The sequence below is a fragment of the Kryptolebias marmoratus genome, linkage group LG18 (assembly GCF_001649575.2).
Source record: "Kryptolebias marmoratus isolate JLee-2015 linkage group LG18, ASM164957v2, whole genome shotgun sequence".
Lineage (NCBI taxonomy): Eukaryota > Metazoa > Chordata > Actinopteri > Cyprinodontiformes > Rivulidae > Kryptolebias > Kryptolebias marmoratus.
The window spans coordinates 12526065-12550070 of NC_051447.1; the positions used below are offsets into that span (position 1 = coordinate 12526065).

At 38.8% G+C, this 24006-nt stretch overlaps 2 protein-coding genes across 5 annotated transcripts in view; both read left to right on the forward strand.

Moving 5' to 3' along the window:
• The first annotated feature begins 1779 nt into the window (after positions 1 to 1779).
• dcp1b (decapping mRNA 1B) lies at positions 1780 to 13419 on the forward strand. 2 transcript variants are annotated; one of them, XM_017414929.3, is made up of 10 exons: positions 1781 to 2188; positions 2580 to 2620; positions 2982 to 3109; positions 8163 to 8229; positions 9213 to 9423; positions 9676 to 9774; positions 9870 to 10656; positions 10786 to 11000; positions 11153 to 11365; positions 11707 to 13419. In XM_017414929.3, the coding sequence occupies exons 1-10, from the start codon at positions 2030 to 2032 to the stop codon at positions 11782 to 11784; spliced, it is 1998 nt and encodes a 665-aa protein (XP_017270418.1). In that variant the 5' UTR covers positions 1781 to 2029; the 3' UTR covers positions 11785 to 13419. The 2 variants fall into 2 exon arrangements, with proteins under 2 accessions (XP_037837219.1, XP_017270418.1); XM_037981291.1 differs by lacking the exon at positions 2580 to 2620 and having other exon boundaries at positions 1780 to 2188.
• Positions 13420 to 15285: 1866 nt separating this feature from the next.
• Positions 15286 to 24006, forward strand: part of cacna2d4a (calcium channel, voltage-dependent, alpha 2/delta subunit 4a) — an 84525-nt gene continuing 75804 nt past the window's right edge. For 2 of the 3 annotated variants that reach the window (XM_017414791.3, XM_017414789.3), the window contains exons 1-3: positions 15286 to 16933; positions 17807 to 18003; positions 21282 to 21363. In XM_017414791.3, coding sequence (XP_017270280.1) covers positions 17828 to 18003; positions 21282 to 21363 — 258 coding nt within the window. In that variant the 5' untranslated portion in view covers positions 15286 to 16933; positions 17807 to 17827. The remainder of the gene's footprint in view (positions 16934 to 17806; positions 18004 to 21281; positions 21364 to 24006) is intronic. The other variant, XM_037981246.1, reaches the window with a different exon arrangement.

Consider the following 24006-nt stretch of genomic DNA (forward strand, 5'->3'; position numbering starts at 1 on the left):
AACAATGGCTCCAGAATATATTTTCATTTTGGAAAATCAGAAGTGTTATGTTTAAAATTAGTCATAGGAAGTTTATTCTGTCTGTGAGGCAGAGTGAAGTTGTTGTGTCATATTTTTCTGCATCTTCTGATCATTGATAAAACAAGAAATCCTAAGTATGACATAGTACCATACCATACCATCAGACATAGACAGATGTTTGTGTGAGTCAGTTTGAGCCTGTTAGGAGTCAAACTGTGTGTTTTTTAAATGTTTGTTCAGTGTGAGTTTGCAAATGATGAGACTAATGAGTTCTCCATCAGCAGATCAATACCTTCAATAAGCAGTTTAGCTTGTATTAGTGAGGAAACGGACTCACAGAGGGGGTTTAACCAGTGGGAAGCTTGTTGAAACTGAACAAGTGCAGGAAAGGCATTCTTCTCAACAAGATATTATGGATCATGTGCTAGAAAAGAATCATAAAGCTCACAATTTTACAACAAATATTTTAAGAAATTTTAAAAAATCCCTGAAGGAATGCATAACCAGATGCCAGAGTGTTCAACTAAGATCATCTCATGATGAGAAGTGATGAAGTCAAATCATATTGTGAGGTCTGGTGAGATTTGGTTGCACTCAGAGTATGGATTAAGATGACACTCGGCTACTCCCACATCAAACTTTTGCTCAATATCTGTAAATTTTTCTGAGTTATAGCTATTTTTGTGTTGGCTAAGGCTTAGGAAGATTATACACGTAAGACTGTCTGGCCAGGGGGCCAATGAGGGAGCCAGCAGATTTTATAAGGTGGTGCCCTTGAAGAGCGCCCTGGCAAATGCAACAGCCACAACACCATTTGAGATGTATGGGAATTATGCAACCTTTGCAAAAGACTGAACCTGGAAAGATAATGTACTAAGCCATAATATCTCGAGATAAATATCACAAGTCAGCATTCAATGTCCTAAAGTGGTGAGGTCAGAATAATCAATCAAAAACCTTTTGTACCTTAAACCGTTTAAACCTTGCCATCCACTGAGACACATAAAACTGATCTGAACATAGGAAGAGAATTAGGTGCTAAGTAATTCCCAAGCTTTTTTCTTATTTAAACAAATGTAGCTCTGTAGATGTGACGGTAATAGATTAAGAGCTGGAAAGAAAAAACGTGTACCAGTTATTGAATGTATGTGTAGGCAAAACTGAGGAACACAGAACAAACAGGGTGACATTTAGAATTAGCAATAAAGTCCAGAGCTGCATAAACTGTATTTATTAAGCTCCTGCATTAAATTCCCCAAGTAGTGATGATTAGTGTTTAAGGAATCCCTTTGATGCCCCCCAGTGGATTTAATGGGAAATGTAACAGTAGACTGAGCCATCCGTAAACATCAGAGCTGACAGCCATACAGTCAGAAATTAATGAAATAAAATCTGTTACCTGCATGGAAATGTGTCAGAAAACAAAATTTAAAGTAAACTCCAATAAGGCAGCTTGAGAATAAATGGCCTCACTTATGTATTTAGAATATATTTTTTGCATAATCAGCATTTTTATTAGTCAAATCAGATTCCCAGTATCAAACTACGGGTAGTTTAGACACATACAGCCAACGAGTGGCAAAAATTATCAGTTTTTGTTTTCTTACCTATTGCTCAAATAAAACAAACCAGAATTAATGTTTATGTTTACACTGTATTGTTTTGAGCAAATGATTTTGTCGCATGTTATTTATAATCGAAAATCCACACGGTTTATCATCGATCCTCGATCGATTTCTCATAGTTGATTGATCAGCCTTGAAACTTGCCGTGCAGCTACTCATGTCTAAGTTGTTTACAATCTCTTTGGCAGAACATGACAGTTAGAGCTCGAGAACTGTAAGACTATTTATTAGTCTTTTTTTTTTTAAAAAAACCGACCTATTTTTAATTTGCCGATAAAGCTGCATTTTTACCCTTCGTCGCAGAATTTGTTTTTATTTGTTTTTCTCTCACTCATGCTAGTTAGCTTAGTTAGCTAGCTAGGTAACGTCTCCATTAGGAAACAATGACAGCGATGTCTGCAGCTAGCAATAGCTGCCTTGCTGCAAAAGGACTGGATATAAGTTTGGCTGCCCTGCAGCGACAAGACCCTTATATCAATAATATTGTGGACGTGGCCAGCCAAGTTGCCCTGTATACTTATAACAACAGAGCAAATGAGTGGGTAAGTTTGGAGACTTGTTAAAGATGCTATATGCTAACTTAGCTTAGCTTTGTCACTACGGATACACAGATTTATTACAGTAAAATAGGGCTAGAAGCAGAGTTTGTGAAGTTCAAAGTAGATGTTTTTATTTTAAATGTTAATGTTGTCGCTTAATTGTTTTTTTTTTGTTTTTTTTGTTATTTTAATATTGCGCCTCACAAAAAAAAATAAAAAAGTCTCGCTGTCTCAGTTAATAACAAAGTAAGCTGACACGTTTTACTCAACTTGTTTTCGCAGTAGAAACATCTGAGATAAACTTATTAAAACAACAGTTGGTCACAAGAGACATCAGTGACCTCATTCTTATTTTTATTCATTTATAACTTGTATTTGTTTTTGTTGTTTTTAGGAAAAGACAGAAGTAGAAGGTACACTTTTTATCTACACAAGGTAATGAAGACATTACAAATCCGGTTTATTAACTAGTAGTTTACATGCCAAATGATGTTTTATGTTATTTTTTTGTTTGTATGCTTTGCGTTTTTATCTACTTGGCAAGTTTTGTATTTATTGCAAATTAAACAAGTTCAGAAAATGTATCACAAATTGTCCCTCATTTGGTTTCTTTATAATCAACCACAATTAGTATTTGGTGCAAAATAAAACAAGTAATATCTGCATTGTTACTAGAATGACTATCATTGCAGTTCATTGCATGGTTAGATTTAATGTTCTTTGCAGCTTGCCAGGTTCTTGTATAAATCATGTTCTATAAAATGGTTTCCTGTACTTTAACCTCTTTGAATATTAGGTTGGCATCTCCCAGACATGGATTCACCATCATGAATCGGCTCAGCATGGAGAACTTGACAGAGCCCATCACAAAAGATCTGGACTTCCAGCTTCAGGACCCGTTCCTGCTTTACCGCAATGCACGATGTAAGGCTTCACGCTCACAGATACACACATATGCAAATTCTTAATGCCTCTTACTTATAGATACCTTCCTATTGTTTTAAGATGTGTAGGTTTCTCAGTTTTCTTTTGTCCATGCACCTACATGTTTATTTTAGTGTTTAATTTTCATATTATGCAAACTGAGCTGACTAAAATGAAGTGTTTGATGTTATGATGCTGTCATGAGAATAAATAAAGTTGACCAAGGAAAAAAAGTCAAAGCTCTTCATCTGTTTGTGACGCTTTGCTTGGTCATCATTTTCTATAACACCTATAACACCTCTGTCCTGTTTCACTATTTGTGTCAAAAAGGCTATAATGCTGATTATGATTGTCGTGTAGATGAGTTATATATATATATATATATATATATAATAAATAACTTTTTTTTTTTTTTAATAACTTGTCTTCAAATTGTGTTCCTCAGATTGCTTGTAAGACTTCTCAGAAGCCAAATGTGATCATATTTAGGTGACTTTGAAATTAGGTCATGTCTCGAGGAAAAAAGGGCATGTTCACTTACCGCCGCAGCAAGAAAGTCTGATAAAATGTTTTAAAAGAGTAGGGTGTAGATCATTTTAGTGGGAACCGAAAGTTCCATTTAAGGAACTAAGCAGGAGCATTTTAGTGAATTTTATCAGCCTGAGTTTCCCTGAGACCCCCATATGGCTCCCACTCACACAATCACATCGCTAAGTGTGCCTGTGGGACAAGAGTCTGACAGCACTACAAAAGCAGCCAGCCGAGATTAGATAAACCACAACCGTCACCAATAATCTAAACACACACTCACTCAGAAGTCGCTGACAGACACAGACTCCCCCTGCTGTCTTCAGAATCTTTGACTATCCATTAGACTCAGAAAAAGGCAGGTGGAAATGAATTGCTTACACCAGCTTTGATCCCTGTACTTTGACATTTCGCACCTTTTCCGTCTGTTTTAAAGGTTTGCGGCGCTAATTAAAGATGAAATGTAAGAGTACTAACCTCTGGTCAGAGCATCGGTAATGGAGAGGGAGTTTTAGGCGTGAGGCTGAATCACTTGTCGTGGGAAGGAAAGAAATTTAGAAACACTTAAAACCAGTAATCACAACACAGTTGATTGTTTCCCCAGTTTAAATAGAAGTATTAACTCAAGTTATGCGAGTTAAGGAGGGGGTACAAAGCAAACCTAATGGCAGCTCCAACTTATTGCTTTGATTAAAGGCCGACTGCTAAACGCCAAAAGAAGGAGATATGAATAATTGTTGTAATCAGACTGATTTGTATCACTATAGCTGCCGTGATTGAGACAAACCGTTAACAATCCAGATTTAGATGTAAAAAATCGTACATAGTATTGCATCTGAACAGAGAAACAGCCTCTCGAATGCACTAAGATGAATGCAAAGCACAAGTCCCCAATTATAGCAAGAGTCGGAGATTAGTTACTGAACATTTTAGCTACTTAGGCCACAGAAAATGTGTTTTCTTTGGCTAAAATGTCCGATTTGTACGTTGTTGGCAAGGCTGCCAGTCCCAGTGCACTGTGACCTCTCGGTGGACGGGTCGTGGAATCTTATCATTAGACAAACATGTAGCCCTCGGAGCTGCTGTAACTTCCTGGAATGGCGGTTGGCACAAAGCGGCACCAAATGCTAAAAATAAACAGTGGAGATATGCCACAGAACAAGGCAAGATTTGAGAAGGGGGGGATTTGGTATGAGCAAGACGTTATTTCCCTTTCCTCAGGAGCCCAAGGCTTTTAACATTCCCTTCTCGAAGCACTTACAGTCTTAGTGAAGTTGAGTTTGTTTGCTTTATAATAAAGTTTGTGTCATTTATGTTTCACTTTTTCTTCATTTTCAACCCTTACACTGACACTCATATGCTCCTGTGTCTGAAGTGCAGCTCACGTCTTGGTTATCCTGAACGTAGCTAACACTTCTCCTCTGCTCAGTTTCAAACCTTTAGTTTTTCATAAGTCAAATGTAGGAATGGTCTTACCTCCAGGTCGGACAAATTTGTATCCCAGGTCTTTCTCAGACACCAACACGCCCTTATATCTGACTTCAGGTTCCTCCTCCAGCCTCTCATGTTTAAGTTTCCTCTGAAACAGGCCTCTCAGCATGGTCCCGCCACAGTTTAACGCTCTGCTGCTACTAATGGCTTCTTATAGTCTATCCACAACTTACTTTGAACTGATCCTAATTTAAAGCACTTGAAGTCTTTTTTTTCTGGCAAAACAATTCACTGAAAGTGTTGCCGGAGGTGATGTAACACTCCACAAAATAAGACTTTTTCTTTCTCAGGTGATGACGATGCAGTGATGGCGCTGGGCGTATGTCCTCGTAGTTGAGTGAAGTGGTCCACATAGAGCTGTGCCAGCAGTAGCGGCGCTACCTCTTTAGACCTGGGTTCAAGAGTCAAATGATACCTGGAGTTAAGCTTCAGGCAGAAGATGTAAAGTTGTCACAATCTTGTCTTCTTTGCTGCAAGTTTCAGAATCCGCTCTCCTTAAAAATGGGCTTGCATTTTTGTTTTTTTAAAGCTCAACAAAACATGAAAGTTTTCATGAGTAGTCCGACTGGTTAGATTTAGCTTACAGCTCAGTGCTATTATTGTGCTGTCGAGCACAATTTAAATCCTTCTAAATCAAATTTAAATCTTCTTATACATTCAGGTTCCAACAGTAAAACTATCCTGGCTGGACTGCCCTGCTCCCAGAAGGGTACGCCGCTGGCAGACTTCACTGGACTGGTGATCATTGAGTTTTCCAATGAAAAAATGAAGTAGAAAAAAAAAAGGTTGTTTCAGGAGTCCTTCCGGGTTTTGGAAGTCCTTAACCTACTTTGTATCCGTCCTGAACTTCACTTTGTTCTGCTGACGTTTTCCTCCCACAAGGTCGTCCAGCTCAGTTCCAAGTTGAGTTGAGTTTTTTTGGCTTAAAACTTACATTTCTAATGTCCCTCCGCCTCTGTCCTTCGCTGTCCAGAGACCGGACTGGAGCTCCCCCTCTTTTCTCTTTTTGTTCAGTTTTTGGTTGTAGTCCTCCTCCCGCTTCGTTCAGTCAGTCTCAGTCTTCCTCTTCCTTCTTCCTGGCTGAGTTAGAGAACTTTCTACAAGTAAGGAGTCAGCGTAGTCAACACATTATTGAATGCTTCTGGGGCGGTGGTAAGCGATCCAAAACACTTCACATGCTTTCTATCTCATCCTTTTTATGAGTGGCTCAACAAGGACGGGTCGAAGAAATTGTCTTAAAACGTCGAAGCCTTGTCCAGCTGTCTTTTCTGTCACTTCAGTTTAACATTTTTCTATCATTAACAAAGCTCTGTCTGTGCAATATTACCTGACAGCCAGAGAGCTCCCGAGAACTACTTGTTCCCATTTTGATGGACTTGATAATTCCCCACTCTCTAACACACCTCACTTCTTTCTATCCGTCTTGCTCATTTTTCTTCAATTTTCCAGCTGTCTGACCTGGGCTCAGTGTGTGTCTCTCAGTCTCTGTCAAACGGTTTCATCCCCAGTGAACACTAAGTGGCTCTGGCTCCACCAGTCAGTCTCCCTCTGCAGTTACTTATTTGGTACAGGGCTGATTTTTTCCCAGGCTCAACTTAACGCAGTGTGCTTGTCTGCCTCCCCCTCTCTGTCTGTTCCCCTCATCCACACTGACCTCTGTGGTCTTGTCTGTTGGTTTGGGAATGCATGTTGTCTGTGTGATACCTATATCTACTACAGCACAGTCCACACATGACTCTTGTCTTTATTCACAACTGTTTCCCTTTAATATCCAGTATTATAAAATGCCACAGTGGGCCACCTTCACGTGTTAGCTTTGGTGTAGCATCTTGTCATGGATGTCTTTGTCTTGTTGTAATTTTGGTCACTGACTTTATCATCTTTTGAGTCCTCCACGCTCATTATTTCTCCATCACTACTCAGGTTCTGGAGATTTGCAAGAGCTTATACTGTATTTTCTTATCATATGTCTGTCATGTTCAGTGTTTATGTTCAGTAGTCTAAGATAACTATTAAACTATCTATCGCTCTAATCAATAAACAAAATCAATCAAGCCTTATTTATTGTGTGTCTGTCTCCTGGTCCGTTGTTGGCTCCACAACCTGGTTGTCCAGCAAAAGTTGTAGCTGTGATATAACATCTGTTTGCAGCATGTCACCTGTTTTTTCTTTAGGGGTAAAAATGACTCACCTTGTTGTATTTACATATAAATGGTCCTATTTTTCTTTTATGTACAATAGTTTGTGTCACTGACGTCTCATATTTGGCAAGATTGTACAAAAGGTTGGTTTTTTTAAAAGAAAACAATAATACATAAAGAGTAAATATGACCCTATAACAGTCCTAATATAAAAAAATAAACATTTAATATGTCACATGATGTGCTGCTGTCCTTTTTGGACATGTAACTGCTAAGGACTCTTAGAACTTCATGTACCCTTGTATTCTTTTTTTCCTTCTATACATTTTTGTCATTTTTTATTAGAGTTGTGCAACAAATTTAATATGCTTCTGAGAAACAAAACAAATGTATAAAAATAGCAGCATTACGCTCTGTGTAGCCTACTTTTTAAGTACTCTGTAAGCTTGTGACAAAACCATGTTAGTGTCTTTTTTTTCCCCCTCCCTTGCCGACCATGTTTATGCAGTTGAAGAGGCTCCTGGGGCCCATGTTTCACTGTATAATGGCACTGCTGGCTGCTGTTCCCATTGACTTGGCTGGGAAATGACTCATTTTAAACTCTGGGTTGTGTCTGCTCTGATGTCATCGTAACAAAATTGAGCTATTGCATGTCTGTGTGGTTATTTGATTGTAAGGGTATGGGAGGTCAACATGCTCATTTTGGTGTCTGCTGACCTTACCGGTGAGCACATTTTGGGACTGACAAGGGAGCGTCTTTTTTTTTCTCCTCATTGTCTGGGCCATTATTGCAAACCACAACAGTTTTGTTACCATTTTTTATTATGAACATGGTTGGAAACTCAGCATTGTCTCTCTCTGTTTTACAAACCCACTCTGTCTTCCTTCCTCAGTGGTTATCCATGGTATTTGGTTCTATGATAAGCAGGACTGCCAGCGCATTGCTCACAGGATGAAGATGTAAGTATAACACTTACAGTCCTGCATTTATAGCGTAAAGCCAAGATTTATGTTCTTTTAAATATCACATTGTTAGAGTTGTTAACATATCCATGAAGGATTTTCTGTGTCACAAAGCATAATGTGAGGAAAAGCAAACATCAACATTACAACTGTGGTTTTCTTTATTGAACCTGAAGAGCACCACCTACACTTTCTGACAACTCATATGTTGCACATAGAAGCTAATTCTAACCACCTCAGATACCTCAGTTCTGTTTTTAGCCGTGGTAGGAAAAATCGGACTTGTAAGTCTTCACCTAATACCCAAAGATGGTAAACTAAAGCAGAAATCAATTCAGTTTACTTGGGGACATCCATACATACTTAAAAGGAAATGGGTCTGCACTGCAGTTTTTAATTTTCAGACAAAAATTCTTAAAGCAGCAGCTTTTTAATAAAATGTTGGGATTTGTTATAAAATTTAGCTTTTTTATGAGGGTTGCTCTTTGCTTCAAATACTCTACATGAAGCTAAATTACTCGAACATTAGAAAATGGAAAGTCTGGTATCTTTTGCTGTTGAACAGACCGACTGCATCGGCATATTTATGCATTCCTTTGAGCAAATCAGGAAAAATGGATTGACTCATAGCCCAAACCATTTTAGACTTGTTGGTTTCAGCTAACAAGTGTCAAAAAGTTGCACCAGTTGGGACATAAATTTATCATATATTGGTTAAAATATATGTTAGATGTGAAGAGGATAAATATTTGTGTAAAGTTTTGAATTTTATCAAAACATTTTTAAGTTGCATATAAATCATGGATATTGACTTTATGTGTAAATAAGTAAAGTTTATTTATATAGCACCTTTCAGAGGTAAGTGCTTCATAAGAGAATGCAATACAATAAAAACAGTACAAAAAGATGAAAAAACAAAGAAAGAAAACCCAAAGAAACCCTTTAACTAAGAGCTTATCAGTCTGCTTTTTCTTGTCCAGTTTGACTCACCAGGAGCAGATCGTGGCTCAGTCTCAGGGCGGTTGGTTGTCTCCAGGAGGAGGAGGAGCAGCAGGAAGAGGAAGAGCTGCTGCTGGAGGAGGAGGAGGAGGAGGAGGTGGAGGAGGGAGAGGAGGAGGAAGAGGAAATAATGAGGCGAAGGCAGTGGACATCATCCAGATGTTGACCAAAGCACGCTCAGAATATGACAAGGTATGGGACCGACAATGATTTCTGTGGGTTTAAGGAAAAATTAAATAAGAACATGAAAATTAAAAAAAAAGTTAATGTAGACATTTTCATTTACGTTTCCTCATTTTGAGTAAGTTACATTAACTCTTATGTTAAGTATTTTTAAAGTTGCTCTTTGTATTTCATTTTCTCCATTGCTTTGATGTTGTTGTGCCAAATAATTTCTGATTCTATGCTCATTAAAATTATCTTCCAACTGTGTGTGTCTGTCAGGATAAGACTAACTCAGAGCCAAAGGAAATTGGCGGTAGCAGTGTTCTGTGTGGAAACCCAAACCTGATCAAACCGATACCAGTAAAACCGAACGCTCAGGTATCAAGTTCAGTCCCCGTGTCGGCTCATTGTACCGTACAGTTGGATTGTTTTTCTGTTTGTCCTCTCATGGCCACTCTGTTTATCTCACCCAGGACAGTGAGGGTGCAGAGCCCAAGACTATCTCCTTGGCCACTCTGTTTGGCTCTCAACATCAGCATCACCACGCTTCTAAACCCCACTCCGCCCCTCCTGTGGCAGCTTCCACGTCCACAGGAAAAGTCACACGGCCACCTGTAGCCCGCACGCTAACCTACGATGATGCTGTAAACTCTGGCAGAAACGTGACCTCTGCTACAGGGAACATCACCCTCGCGGGGAGTTCAGATGGAGGGGTCAGGCCGGTAGTTGGGGAAGACGGTGGAAATGTTGTCGCTGCACTCCAGGGTCCCGCCGCAGCTCATCAGCCGCCCGGCCAACCTCAGCACTGTCCGGCCATTGCGAAGCTAATGCAGGGGCAGAGGAGCGTCGCAGGCGTTGGGGGCGTTCTTCAGACCTTATCGGAGTCCCCCGAGAACCGGCTGTGCGATAACGGGGTGCCGCTCGAGCACCACCATCACCACCTGTACCATCATCACCATCGCGAGCTCCACCCTCATCACCACCAGCAGCAGCTGCAGCCTGACCCGATAAAAAGACTTTTACAAACCCAGCCAACTCCTCAACTCGCCACCTCCTTCACCTCCACTGCTTCTCCTTGTTGCTCCAACCCACCTCCTCTGCAGCACAACCCTCTCCTCCCCTCCCAGCCTGGAGGAGTGGATTCTGTGTCATGTCCGCACCTTCAAGTGCAACAAAGCCAGCAGCTATTTTTCAACCTTACCAAGTCTCAAACAGAAATGTTGAATAGCCACCAGACACCTTGTAAAGCACAGGGAACAGGTGAGAAATCCGTTTTGATGCCAGTATTCACAGGTTTGATGACATAAAATGCCAGAGTTTAGCTCCCGGGTTACTGTTTGTATTTTCTAAAAAGAAGTCCTGAAATCAGCCCTGACGCTCTCTCATCAGGTCTGTCCTCCCAGATGCAAGGTGTGGTGTCGCCTCATGAGCTGCTCCACAAACTCCAGTTGGTCCAGCAGGAACAGAACCTGACCTCTCACGATCCACCTCGACCCTATCCAGGACTGGCGCCTCGGTTCCTGGGGCCCAACCAGAATCAGGATTCAGGCTCTTCTTTAGTTCCACCCCCGACCACAGGCCAAAAGGCTGCGCTGCAGTTTCAGGTGAGGCGCAGTTCGTGTTTGACTTTGGCTGCATATATGATGGCGCAGTAAAGACGGCGTTTTCCAATAAAAGCACAAGTTTTAAAAATAATTCTCTTTTTCTCTGATGTATACAAATGCACAACAACTATCACCAATCCCTGTGTGTGCAGGTCATCTCCCCCCAGCGAATACCTGCCACTGTGGCCCCCACTCTGCTCCTTTCTCCCAGTGTGTTCACTCAAACAAAGACGGGCAGCGGGCTGCCAGCAGCAGCTCAGGACAGCTGCTCTGTCCCCACGAGTCTGCCCAGACCCCCGCTGCAGGACGAGGTCAGAGCACCTTCTAGAAGCCAGCTTCAAGCAGCGCTTCTTCATCTGATCCAGGTAAATTACTGTGAATTCTGCTAATTCAGCATTCCCACCATTTTCCTGTTTCCTCTGTTTGTTTTTTTGCAATCAAACTACTTCTACGTACTTTGTACTATTTTAACTGTTCATGTGTCAAAACGTTTGACTTGATCAGGGATAGTGTTCTGTGACTTTTAGTATTTGTAACTTTTACACTTTTTTACAAAAAAGAAACGCAACATTTCTTCAATTGCAATAAATGCAGCTTCTCTGGTCTATCTGTATCTGACCATTGTTAAATCATGAGCAGTTTCTGTGTACATTGTGTGATATTAACCAAGCCTGCAGGACTAAGTTGCTTACTGACTGTGTTTCAGACTGACAGCTCATTCCTGGACTCCATCTATGAAGCATACGTCAGCCGCTTTTCTAACGGCTCCAGCAGCAAGTACTGATGACTCGTCACCCGCTCCCTGTCCGAAGGCTCACTCTGAAAACCAACGTGGATGTACCGGTTCCTGCTTCAGATCCCGCTCACCACACCGCCGCAGCAGCCGCTCAGCCAGTCGGCCTGACTCCATCCACTATCAGCATGCAAAAAAAAACGAAAAAAGGTCAAAAGAAACGGGTACCAGAAATGCTAGATGCATCTCTTCATATCGGAATAAGAAAAGAAAGCACATTTTAGGAGCAAATCAATTGTGTCGTAAACTTACTGTCTTGTAGTTTGGAAGAAAATGTAGCCTTTCCGTTTTCTAGTGAAGGCGAAATATTCTGCACTTTCAACGTTTTCTCAAGATGTTTAGCTGTTTTATGGTAACCTGCATACTTCTCTTCGTATTTTTTGCAGTTATTGTGTAGCAGTGTTTTTATGTCCTAATTGATCTCTCCTTCTTTTTAGCACCAACCAGCATATCGGGCTTTAAAATGACATCTTCCTAACGTGTAACAGGTTCTAAAGGACTCGTAATTTAAAATGTTTTACATTCTAATTACTTTGCTTTTTGAAGGTATTATTGGTTAGGTTTTTTTTTTACTACCAACGGGCTTTAAATTTCTTATATTTAAACTGTTTCAGTGATGTTTTCTTTTAGAAATGAGCAATAGCAAAGATCTGCACTGACATTTTAGTTAATTTTCTCATCAGACATGTTGACATTTGGGAGCGATTTAAGGGCATGTTGAAGAGGATGGAGTGAGGAATATATTGTACTTTAATTCTTTTATCTTTTTTTTTGTATCAGTTCAGTCGGTTGAGAAGGGAATGTGTTCTTTCAGTGCACTTTGTAACATAACCAGTGCTTGGTGAGTCTCGTTCAGCCTGTTCTGATTGTCGGAGCAGATAAAGAAGGTAAAAATAATTACAAATGACAGTCAAACTTAACAAAAAAACTACAGGAAGTTGTCAACCTGCACTACCTCACAGAAAGCTAATTTAAAGATGGAGCTTTGGTTTTAAAAAAGAGGCACAACAGATTTTAAAGGTTAGATACTCTCAAAGGGATTTTAGCATTATTGGACACTGAAATGCAACTCGAGCTGTTAAGTTTTTATTCATGATTAGAGCTTAAAAAGTTATTAAAAAACAACTTGAGTATAATAAAATGTTTTATTTTATAGCCATTTAACTGATTTAAACAAGTAAAAAGAGTAAAACATATCCAGTAATAATTGTTCTCAGGGCAGTTCAATGCATAATTAATAATAATATTAGCTTCTGCACTAAACTTGTTTCATTCTATACAGTAGCATCCAGACTAAAAACAGCAACGAAACAGAGAATGTTTCCTTAAAAGGCTATTTTTATACTCTGGAAGAAAAATGTTTAACTCTTGATCCAAATAACCAGCATGTTGCATCTGGATAAACAGCCACAATTAAATAAGGCCATCATTTTACAGGTTTTATGTCAAATCCATTTATATTTTAATTCAAAGGCTGTTTCCGTTTTTTATTTGATTACATTTATGATAATATATATAAAAAAAAATGTCAAAAGTATCAATCGAAGTTGTTTTTTCTACTGAAGTTTCTTCTTATTTGGGATGTTTGCTGTAAAACTGGAATAAATATTTTCATTGGCTATTCAATGTTCCACTCCTCTTGCTTGTACTTTGTTTGGTTGAGTAGTTTTAAGATTTTTATTCTTTAGGATGGTTAAAACTACAAGTTTCCCGAATCACTGAAAGTGTGCTCTCATGATTGCTTTAATGTCACTTTATTGCCTCGTTTTAAAGCAATCAACAGTAATGTCCGCCGCCATTTATCAGTGGTTTTTACACAACTACCGGGATAAAACGATATTTATTTCTTCACTTTTTGTGTTAATGTTCTGTGTCACATAACAGGACAATGTGAGACAGCAGTAAAGAAAGAAAAAAAGGTAGTGTAACACTGAAAGGTTGGGAAACCCCGAAAGACTTTTTACTTTTTGCTATACTTTTTTGTCCCCCGCCGTGTTTATAGCTCAGTTATTTGTACAAATATTGAGCTAAGAGTTGGTGTAGTAGCAGCTGAGAGTTGTTCACAACACATACTCCCGAGCACAAACATCTTTGTTTAAAACTTGAGCATTCCAGTAGGCAGAAATATGCACCCCCTTTCAGATCCGGCTCTTATTCCAAACTGTTTTCATGAACCTTGACCTCCGAGCCTGTTTGTGTTTCTAAAAAGTAAAATGGAAAAATGAGAAAAACTGCTTGATAAAGTGTGTGTTTCTCTTTTTTTACAACAGCTACATTAAGGAAAAATTATTTGTTTTGTACACTAAGAAAGGACTATATTTTGGGGGCATTAAAAGAAACAGCTGGGAATACAAACAGTCGGTATTTGGTGAAATGATCAGACGCTGAGCAGCCCTCTTCTCCCGTTTTTTTTTTTTTTTTGTCAGTGTGAGATCCTTGTCTCCTTTCCTTCCTGCTTCCTCTTCCCAACAAACTGTGGCATCACGTTAAGCAAAGCAAACCTCAAGTTTAAACCAGGATTACTTGGGATTGATGCGTGCAACAGAAGATGGGAACCATTCGTTTTGGAGTGAATTGTGGTAAAAATAAATGTCATGTCAATTTTTTTTGCAGAATACTCACAAAATCTTTTGTTTTTTTAGGAGTTAGACACACAAGCTTCCCTCTGAGGCGAGGAGGTTCCAGATCATTGGTTTAGCTGATGGAGCTAAAAGTAAAGGCTGACTATTAGCGCTGGCTTAAAGTAATCAATGATTTCTGGTGTGTGTGTGTGTGCGTGTGTGTGTGTGTTCGTTCATGCCCACACAGACAGGCTCCACTTATGCTGGTTTTGTTTCCTCAGCTGGAAGGTGCCCTCCAGCTCCCCACGTTACCCGTTTCAACTTTAACTTGAGGAGTCAAGTGGTATTATTTGTGTAATCATTTCTGGATTAGTGGGGTTTTTCTTTGAAAATTTCAATTTGTCACCTTTAGGTCAGTCTCAGAGGACGGAGCTGACCGTGTAAAACACAATTCGGAACTAGAATTAGCTTCTGCAGGACAAAGGTGAGTAATTACTGCATGCTCCTTTTTCTGCATATATCTGTAGATGATGTAGATCTGTGGATCATTGTACATTTAAATTATGTTACTTCTACTTTTTATGTATGCTTTTAACTGTAGCTGAAGCAATCAGATTAAAATGGGATTAAAACAAGCATGATTTTATCAAATAAATGAAACTAAGTGGCAACTTGTGCTTTAAACAAATTAAAATACCTAATCTGGATTTTGCTGAGTTTTTTTATCTGAAAGTATAAAAATACGGGGGAGGAACAAATTCATTTGGTAACAAACAAATGCCAATATTTGTTTAAGTATGATGGTAATGTGTCAGTCACAAAATCAGATTATATTTGGAACAAAATAATTCTTAAATGAATCAACTTTAATCAAGGAGAAGAAGATCATCAGTGATCTGTCTCAACCAGAGAGGAAGAGAAGTGCCACGGTTAGTGTGTGTGTAACTGGTTTTTGTTATCTTTTCTAGTATAATCACCTTCCTTGTCAGGCCCAGTAGTCCTTATAGAGACCAAAGCCTGGTCCTATATGGTGAAAAGTCATTTTTTGGGTTAGGTTTAGGGCCGAGGTGTGAACTGAGTTTAGATTAGAGTTGCAAAGGGGCTGGAATGTTTCAAAACACAATTTACAAAATACTCATTAAGTTTTTTTCTTTTTATATCTGAACTGCAGCTATTTAGCGGATTAAATGACAAATTTGACATTTTAAAACTGGCCACAATCACCATCCTTTTCTCAGAAAGTAATTTACAAAAACCCTGCGTCAAAAAGTCTTAATTTTAAATTCTAAATGACTATTTATAATTTTTTTATGCCATGCTCAGAGGCCAAATCTCACATTTTAATGCTGCTTAACCAATAATCGGCTTCAGCTGAGGTGAAACAAAAGCCTTCAAACAAAAGGCTTCAATAAAATCAAACGTTTTTTAACACAGCAAATAAAAAGTACAGAGCTTTCTGTTTACTGCTTTCACTGTGAATCCAAATCAGTCAAAACATACATCTATTTTCTTTTTGATGAAGATGAAGGCAGGAGACAACCTCAGTCAGCAGCACAGAAATAGATTAAAAAGACCAAAAAATGTGACAGGTGTGTGGCTATGAGAATCCACTAGATGTCTCTGTGTCAAAAAAGTCTTCCTCCTCAAACCCCAACTCACTACAAATATGATAAATCATCACTCAGGAATTTTATTTTTCTCTCTCCTCCTTGCATTTCAATCCCATCCCTGATTTTACCAGTTACTGTTTTCATCCACTGGTGCTTCGATGACAACAGAAGATTAGATTAGATGAACTCTACAGACAAAAATAACAAAAAGAAAGCAGAGTGAGAGAAATTCCAGAAAGGAAGATTAAGAGGAAACCAGGGCAAAAGATGCAAATGGTCAGGGAACAAAAGATAAAAACAGGAAAGACAGAGATTGTGTCTCAGTGTCTAGGTTGTAAGAGGGATGGAGAGAGAAAGAGGAAAAAACAGGAGGGATTGTGGGAGGAGGGGTTTAATCCCGCCTGGATTATGGTATAAAGTGGTGCAGGAGAGGAGGAGGAGATACTCTGGGGAGAGAGGGAGTACCACAATCTGTTTAACAATCCATCCATCTTCCTGTCTGCATATTTTTATTTCTTTTTGGTGAGTGTGTGGTTCTGCTTTTAAAACTGTGAGGATGTGGGGTCAGCACGAGGAGCGAGCCGCAGCGTTTCTTCTGGGATGTACAGGCTGGGATCATGTTTGAAAAAAGGACTGAACTTGTTTGGCATCCCAAGACTTTTTAATTTTTTCCCATGTTTTTTTTTTTTTTTTTTTTGCTGGATTCAAAACTTAAACATGGAAAAGAGAAGTGGAAAATGTGGACATTAGAGCCCTAGAGAGGGATGTGGAGGAGGATGGCAGGACAACACCGTGACCTGTTGTGCATAGACGTGACCTTTGACATCCAGGACTATATACGCCAGGATATTCTGCTCAGCTGACATCACATTACTCATTGAGGTTTTTTTAATTCTTTATTTTATTCTGGGTTTGTAAACGTTCCTTTCAGACCAACATGCTACTTTATAGCTCCATGAACATGATATAGTGAGTATAATCCTTTTCTGTTGGTGAGGACTCAGTGCTTTAATCGTTCTGTTTTTTTAATATAATTCTGCATTTTTGCATTTTGTGTTGCTTTTCTCTTTGGTCCCCAAGAAAGAAAGTTTTTAAGACACTAATCAGAAAATTGTGAACTAAATTTTTGTAACACTTCACATTTTCTTTGCAAGTGCAGTCAAAAAGTGTCTTCCTCCCTTTTTTTTCCAAATGTGTTAGCTTTACTACATGAGCTAAAGAGCAAAAATTGCCAGTTGTTGTTATTGTTGCTATTTTTTTGGTTAACCATCACGGCTTACTATTAGCTGTTTTTCTAACTCTCAAAAAGCTAAAAGCATGCTAGCACCACAGAGCAGACAATTAGCAACGAGCTTGTGAAACTATCAAAGCTAAAGGACAGGAATTCCCCCCCCTAATGGAGCTGGAAACCTAAAACAAAAGCTAAAAAGGGGAAATAATCTTTCATTGACCACAGCCATGACAACCAAAGAATGGTAATGCTACTGTTTATGTGCTGTTTATTTAAATTAGTAGCCTGCAAACAAATTAGCAGGCTAACTTATCATTGCTAATTAGCCTGCAAAACCTTTACTTTTTTTAAAGGGTGCGTTATTCAAAAGAAAACTTGCAAAGTCTAAGATATTATGACTTATTTTGTTTAGACCTATTTATAATACAGCAATAAAATGTTGTTTTAAGCTTATAATATGGTGTAAATTTAGTTCTGAGCTTCATTATTTCAAACCAAAGGCTGACACTTAATGTAAGCGTTCAAAGTTTTCTGTTGCCCTTCCTCTATGACCTATTAGTTTTTAATTCTTACTTGTCGTTGTTTTAATTCCATCTTTGTTTCGGAGCCAGTCCGCAACAATCCCTGGACTGATGCAGGTTGCAGCAGCTGCACAGATAAGCCGCTGGTGTACGAGAAAGGGCGGGAATGCCATTAAATCAGACAGAAGTGGGCCACGCAGAGAGGGGCTGATGATGCTGATGTGGATTATCCTCTCCAGCTCGCTGTGCCTGGTGGTGGATGGGCAGATGAAGATCCCACCAGAAACGTGAGTGCAGCTGCAATGGCAAAACGCTGACGACAGCTTTTAACCCACAGAGCACAACACTGGTTTTTGAATTCATTGCAACACTCTTTGTAGCTTTGATTTTAAAACCAGGTGGACTTACAGTCCCTTTAAAGGTTCTTGACCCACGTCATTTTTATGTCATCTGCGCTGCCTTTCGCCTGTGAAAGCAGACACAGGATTACCGCCAACCTACTGCTTTGTTTACATTTTAATCAGGTTGTTTCCTGTGCGCACCATGGAAGTCTTATTCTCAGAGCCATGCATGTGATGGATGAGTCAAAAGTGATTTTCTAATTTGGCTGATTACTCAAGAAACATACTGTATGGGCCATCTGTTCACCTGTGGGGTCCAGCTAACTACGCTACAGTCGCTCTACTGATACACAGAGACTTTAAGCAGTTATTCTTTGACCAATAAAGGTTAATAATAGGGGTTAGGAAGCCATTTTAACAGCATTAAAATAAATAGATTGGATGCCAAGTATCCTTTTGTACTTTGTTTAGCTGAGACTTTTAACAATAAAGTATATCAACTGAAAGTTCTGTATATTTTATAATTTAATAATAATAATCCAAAAGTCTAATAATTTTGTCATTTTTAAAGGAGAAAAGGCCAACAACAGTTACAAAAAGCTACAACACTTCACCAGGTAAAACCTCTCCTAGCTAATTAGGTTAATTTTCAAAGTTATAGTAATAATTACTCACGCTGTCTTTCACAAATATGCTTTTGACAACCACGGTATTCTAGCAAACAGGTGCCCTCTCTTTTTCAAACAAACCCCCTCTTTTTCCACAGACACAAACTACGCTCACCAAAACTGCTCTTTTGGACAAACAGTATTGTTAAATAATTACACAGAATGAAAGAATGACCTTTCCAAAATAAAAGGATTTGGAGAATTGATCACTGACAGATCATAATATCTTTGACAGATTCCTCTCCTCAGAGCAGCTCTGCCAGCCAGTGTGTTGTCCTTTACTATATTTATTTTTCTGTGTAAATATTACCTAAAACATATTTTTTTCACAAGTTACATATTTCTCCATGTCTAAGAGGGAATCTGATCGTGTTTTAGCCACACAAAGCTGCGAGCGCCGCTGTGCAGCTCCACGGGTAAATGTGCCGTCAGTCAGCAGGCCGGTGCCACTGAGAATGAAACTTCTGCATGTAGAGGCAGCAGAGTTCAGCAGGTCACCACAGTTCACCGAGCACAAAATTCATTACTCTGCCTGGGGAAGATTTGGCGTCAGGGCGGCTGTTTCTCTGGGAGTTAACAAGGCCGTAACATTTTGGGTCAGAAGGGTCAACCGTTTAGTCACTGTGGCAACATCACTGCACTGCCACTAGGAACACGAACAAATAACAGTCCTTACCTGTGATAAATGCTGCCCCCGTGCTTCCTCAGCTGCTATTTTGTTATTGTTTTTTTTTGTTGTTTTTTTTTCTTCTCCTATTTCTCCTCTTCTTTCTTGTCGTCATTATCAACATCATTGTTCTTTATTTATTTTTTATTTTGTATCTGGATATTGCATCACAGAGAGAACTGCGGAGCATCGCAACACAACCATTGACAGTGTACTGATGTAACAAGGCAGGAATAAAAGTTCTACAATTCATATTTTCCTTAAAGTTACTTAACAGAACCAAAGACTCCAATAATGTAATGCTCACCAACACATTGTAAACCAAGTCTGAAAAGCTTTCATTTAGATTTATGGGCGCTTACACGATGCTGTTAGCAGTGATTGATTACTAAGGAGGACTCACAAGTTATAAAAAAGTTTCATAATTTAAAGGTTTTATTAAAACCATCTATATATTTGATTATGGCACACAATGATTGATTTTATTAGGTGTTTGAAAATGATGACCTATTTTCTCTGAACCATTCCTTCATATTTTTAGTTCCAACATTGTCTACTTGGAAAATGCTGTCAGCAGCAAATATCTCTACATATAGAGGCTGTCAGCTGACTTCATTTATGGACGTGGTCATGTTTATGGAAAGAGAAGATTTGTACTGCTAATGCATCAGTTGGTTTAAATAACTTGTTCCCAGCTGAACATATTAATCACAGCTGCACTTTTCCAAACAGAGACTCTCCACATTCAGTGCTTGCCAACCAAAATGTGCAAAAACAGCCGAGTCAAACATGTGCAATAGACTAAAGTGACTTTTTTATGCAAGATTTGGTGCATTGAGCTTTTGCTGAAGAGCAGTGATATTACAGCAAGCATCACTGTTTCATTGAAACGTAAAAGAGTGTATAATTTTGACCAGCTGGTGGCCAAGCAGTGATTTTAAAATGAACAAAAATAAATGATCAAAAGATTTTTGAAATTGCTTTTTGTCCTATCGTGCTAACATTTACTCAAGCAAACAGCAAGTGGGAGCCACTACAAACTTATTATTACCTTGATAAAGCACCTTGTTAATGTTTTGGCTCGTTGCGCAATTTTAATCACTCAATATTCTAATTAAAATAATACTAATAGTAAACACTAATAAACCAAGAGTTTTAATTTCAAATTAAGTGAAATCTCCAACAGCACAGGGATGTTTGCTTACATTCCTGTTTAGAAACGAGCACTTGCTCATATTTGCTCTGAACGCATCAACAAGTCAACAAACAAACGGCCCGTCTTCGGCGCTGGCTGATGCTGGCAGGCTGACTGAAAGATCCCTGCCAACATATTAACAGGGAGCTGGCTGACTCCCCATAGGTTGAGCCATCTGTCACATCCTGTCTACTCTTTCACCTCGGTTGCATTCGCATGGAGGATTTGTGGCATTACGGCATGTTTTTGAGCGCAGAATAACTCCTTGACCTGGCAGGCAGTTTGTCCTTTTCCAGCGTCCCCTTCACAGTAATTGGTTTTAATCGTTATTTGCTGAAACCAAAGAAACCTCTGACTATGACTGACAGCGCACATTTAGTCTCCTCAACTTAATACCACCATGTATTTATTAATAAAGATACAAGTAAAAGGTTTACTGACAAAATAGGATTTATACACTTTGCAGTAGATTTTATTTACTGAGAATTTGGACTAAAATTCTGGTATACTACAAATATTTTGGATTGTTTCTTGTTTGTTCTTAGGTCATAACAAATAGTTTTATTCATGTTGAATGTTTTGTCAGATCTCTGCTGTTTTTATGTCCATTCTAGCTGATTTCACTTCAGTTTGCCATTTTCTGGGAGCTTTTTGCACTTTGTCAAGCGCTTTTCATTGTTTCCTCTGTGTCCAGTGTGCAGCAATGGGCTGAGACCTTTGGAAAAGAGATGGCTGCTTTGTCCTTCAGATACTCTGGAGCTAAACTTTTACAGAAGGTGAGAGACGACACACTTTCACACTGTCACAACACACACACTGTAGATGTTGTTACCCTGGGAACCTGACCCGCACATGAACAAAGCAGATGCAACCCTAGATGAGTTTTTATTACCGAGACACTATGATAAGATAAGCAGTACCTTTGCTGTTGTATCGTAAAATACTGTAACAGGTTCGCAATACATAGACATTTTTTCAGTGTAATTTACTGTAAAACAATAGCAATTCTCCAGTTTCTTCCATAACAGTGTAACCAAAATGTGTTTTTTTTTCATATACAACTTATTTATTATGTATTATACCATAAATTCAACAACATGAAACAATACAATTTTATTTATAAGGCTCTTTAAAAACAACACCGTTGACCAAAGTGCTGTTCACCAACAAATAAAAATACAGGCCATAATACACATACGATTCCAAAACAAGAATAAAAATTTTACAGTCAAATAAAACACAATGAAAGCAATAAAACATTTAACACCATAAAACAATAAAAACAATAAAAGCCAACTTTTCAAATTGAGTTAAAAGCCAAAGAGAGATTAAAAAAAAAAAAAGGTTTTAAGAGCTGATTTAAAAACAGGAAGTGAGTCGGCCTGTCTGATCTGCGAAGGCAGATCGGTCCACAGTTTGGAGGCAGCGACCGAAAACGCTCGGTCACCTTTTAGCCTCCTCTTTGACTTCAGGATCACCAACAGGAGCTGATCTGCCGACCTGAGAGAGTGTGTGGCCAGAGGCTGTGGCTAAAAGAACATCGTTAAGATCCCTCAGCGGTGCCGACTCAGTACTGTGACAGGCTTTAAATCCAGACCGAAACACCTCCAACTCCTCTGCACAAACAAAGTGTGTGCAGAGGAGAGGCTCACATTTAAGTCTTTCAAAGCACAGTTCCCTTCATTTTCAAAGTGCAGTCTCACAGTCTAGAATAAAATAACTAAAACTTTGATTTTAGCCGACCGCTTTGCCAGTATGCACATGCTGAAAGAAACGTGATAGAAAGACGCATTTATAATATCATATACAAAATGTTTTCCCTTTCTGGTTCATTACATTATCCAATAAGAACATTACTGACTGCCATACATTTGCTGTACAACATCTGGGCCAATCTGGAGTAACCCAAATACCATCCAAATATGTCTTTTAGTAATTAGTACATATAATCCTTCTCTGCATGTCGCCCTTTAGGATCCCTGCTAGGCTTTTTCACCATCTGCCCCACTCAGATTGTGTCTTCGCCGCAACATTATTTGTATTTTTTGTAAAAAATATTACCTGAATTTGTTGTAAAATTGTTTTGGATCTCTACAGATTTGGATCACAAAAAATAATTTTCAAAGTGTGCTGCCCTGTAGGGCATGAAAGTACTGACAAAAGTACTGACGTTCTGTCATATTATGAGGATTTTTGTGTTTTTGATATGGGTTTTGATTTCTTTTCAGTGCTCAAGGTTGTGTATTTTGTGGTTCTTGTGTTTCTCTCTCCTTTGTGGGTTTATGTGTGTTCTTGTCACTCTTGTGTTTCTGTGTGCTCTGTTTTCTCATGTGCCTTTAGAGTTTAGTCTTCATTTGTGGCCTCTGTGTATCTGTAGTTCTGTCTGCTTTCTCATCTGTTCCTCTGTGCTTTTATTCACCCCTCAGTCATCTGCAGCTCAGTAATTGTCTTTGTCAGCCTGTCTCTCATCTGCACCTGTCCCTACTTTGTAATCAGTCACCTGTTCTCAACTACCTCATCAGCTCTGCCTTTATATCCAGTGTTTTCCAATCTCCTCCTCAGGGGTTCATTGTCAGCTCATGTCCTTTGTGAGCTCTGTAGTTGTTCCTTGTAGAGTTTGCTGCCTTTTGTTTTTGCTGAATAAATAAGTTATTCTTTCAAGCGCCTTGAGTTTGCCTACATTCTGGGTTCGATCCACTACAAATCTGACAAGTTAGGAGTTGCTGTTTTAACATCAGCATTAACACTGTAGCTGTGTTTACATAAAACGCAGCATATTTCTTCTGGCTGCGAAGCTTATCTTTGTCATTAAGCTCCTGGTGTGTAAAAAGCTTTCAGTTCATTAGTTTAATCTTTGCAACAAGAAGCCATTAATCACCCAGCTCTCTCCAATCAATGGTTATCTAGTTACAGAATGTTTGTGACTTGATCCTGTTTCCTGTGTAATCTGGGCATTTTACTGACTTTTTTTGTATGAAGACCACAAAGTTGTTACAGAAGGAGGACATGATAGAAGCAAGGTGTGTTTTTTTTATTAATTTTTTTTTTTACTTTTGTTGCAAAGAAGTCTTGATATGTTTAAGAATGGGATAAAGCAACTGAGAAAGCTACTTGGATGAAAAACAAAACCAAAATAAGAAGCAAAATGTCTTCAAGAATCACCAAAAAAAGTCCATCTTCTTTTGATTTTTTTCTATTAGGGTTAGATGGTAGGCCCGTACAGCAAATATGAGTCACGTTTTCATATTTATAGATCTCTGTTCTCCAAATGAAATACAGGTGCTGGTCATAAAATTAGAATATCATGAAAAAGTAGATTGATTTCAGTAATTCCATTTAAAAAGTGAAACTTGTATATTATATTCATACATTACATACAAACTCATATATTTCAAATGTTTATTTCGTTTAATTTTGAT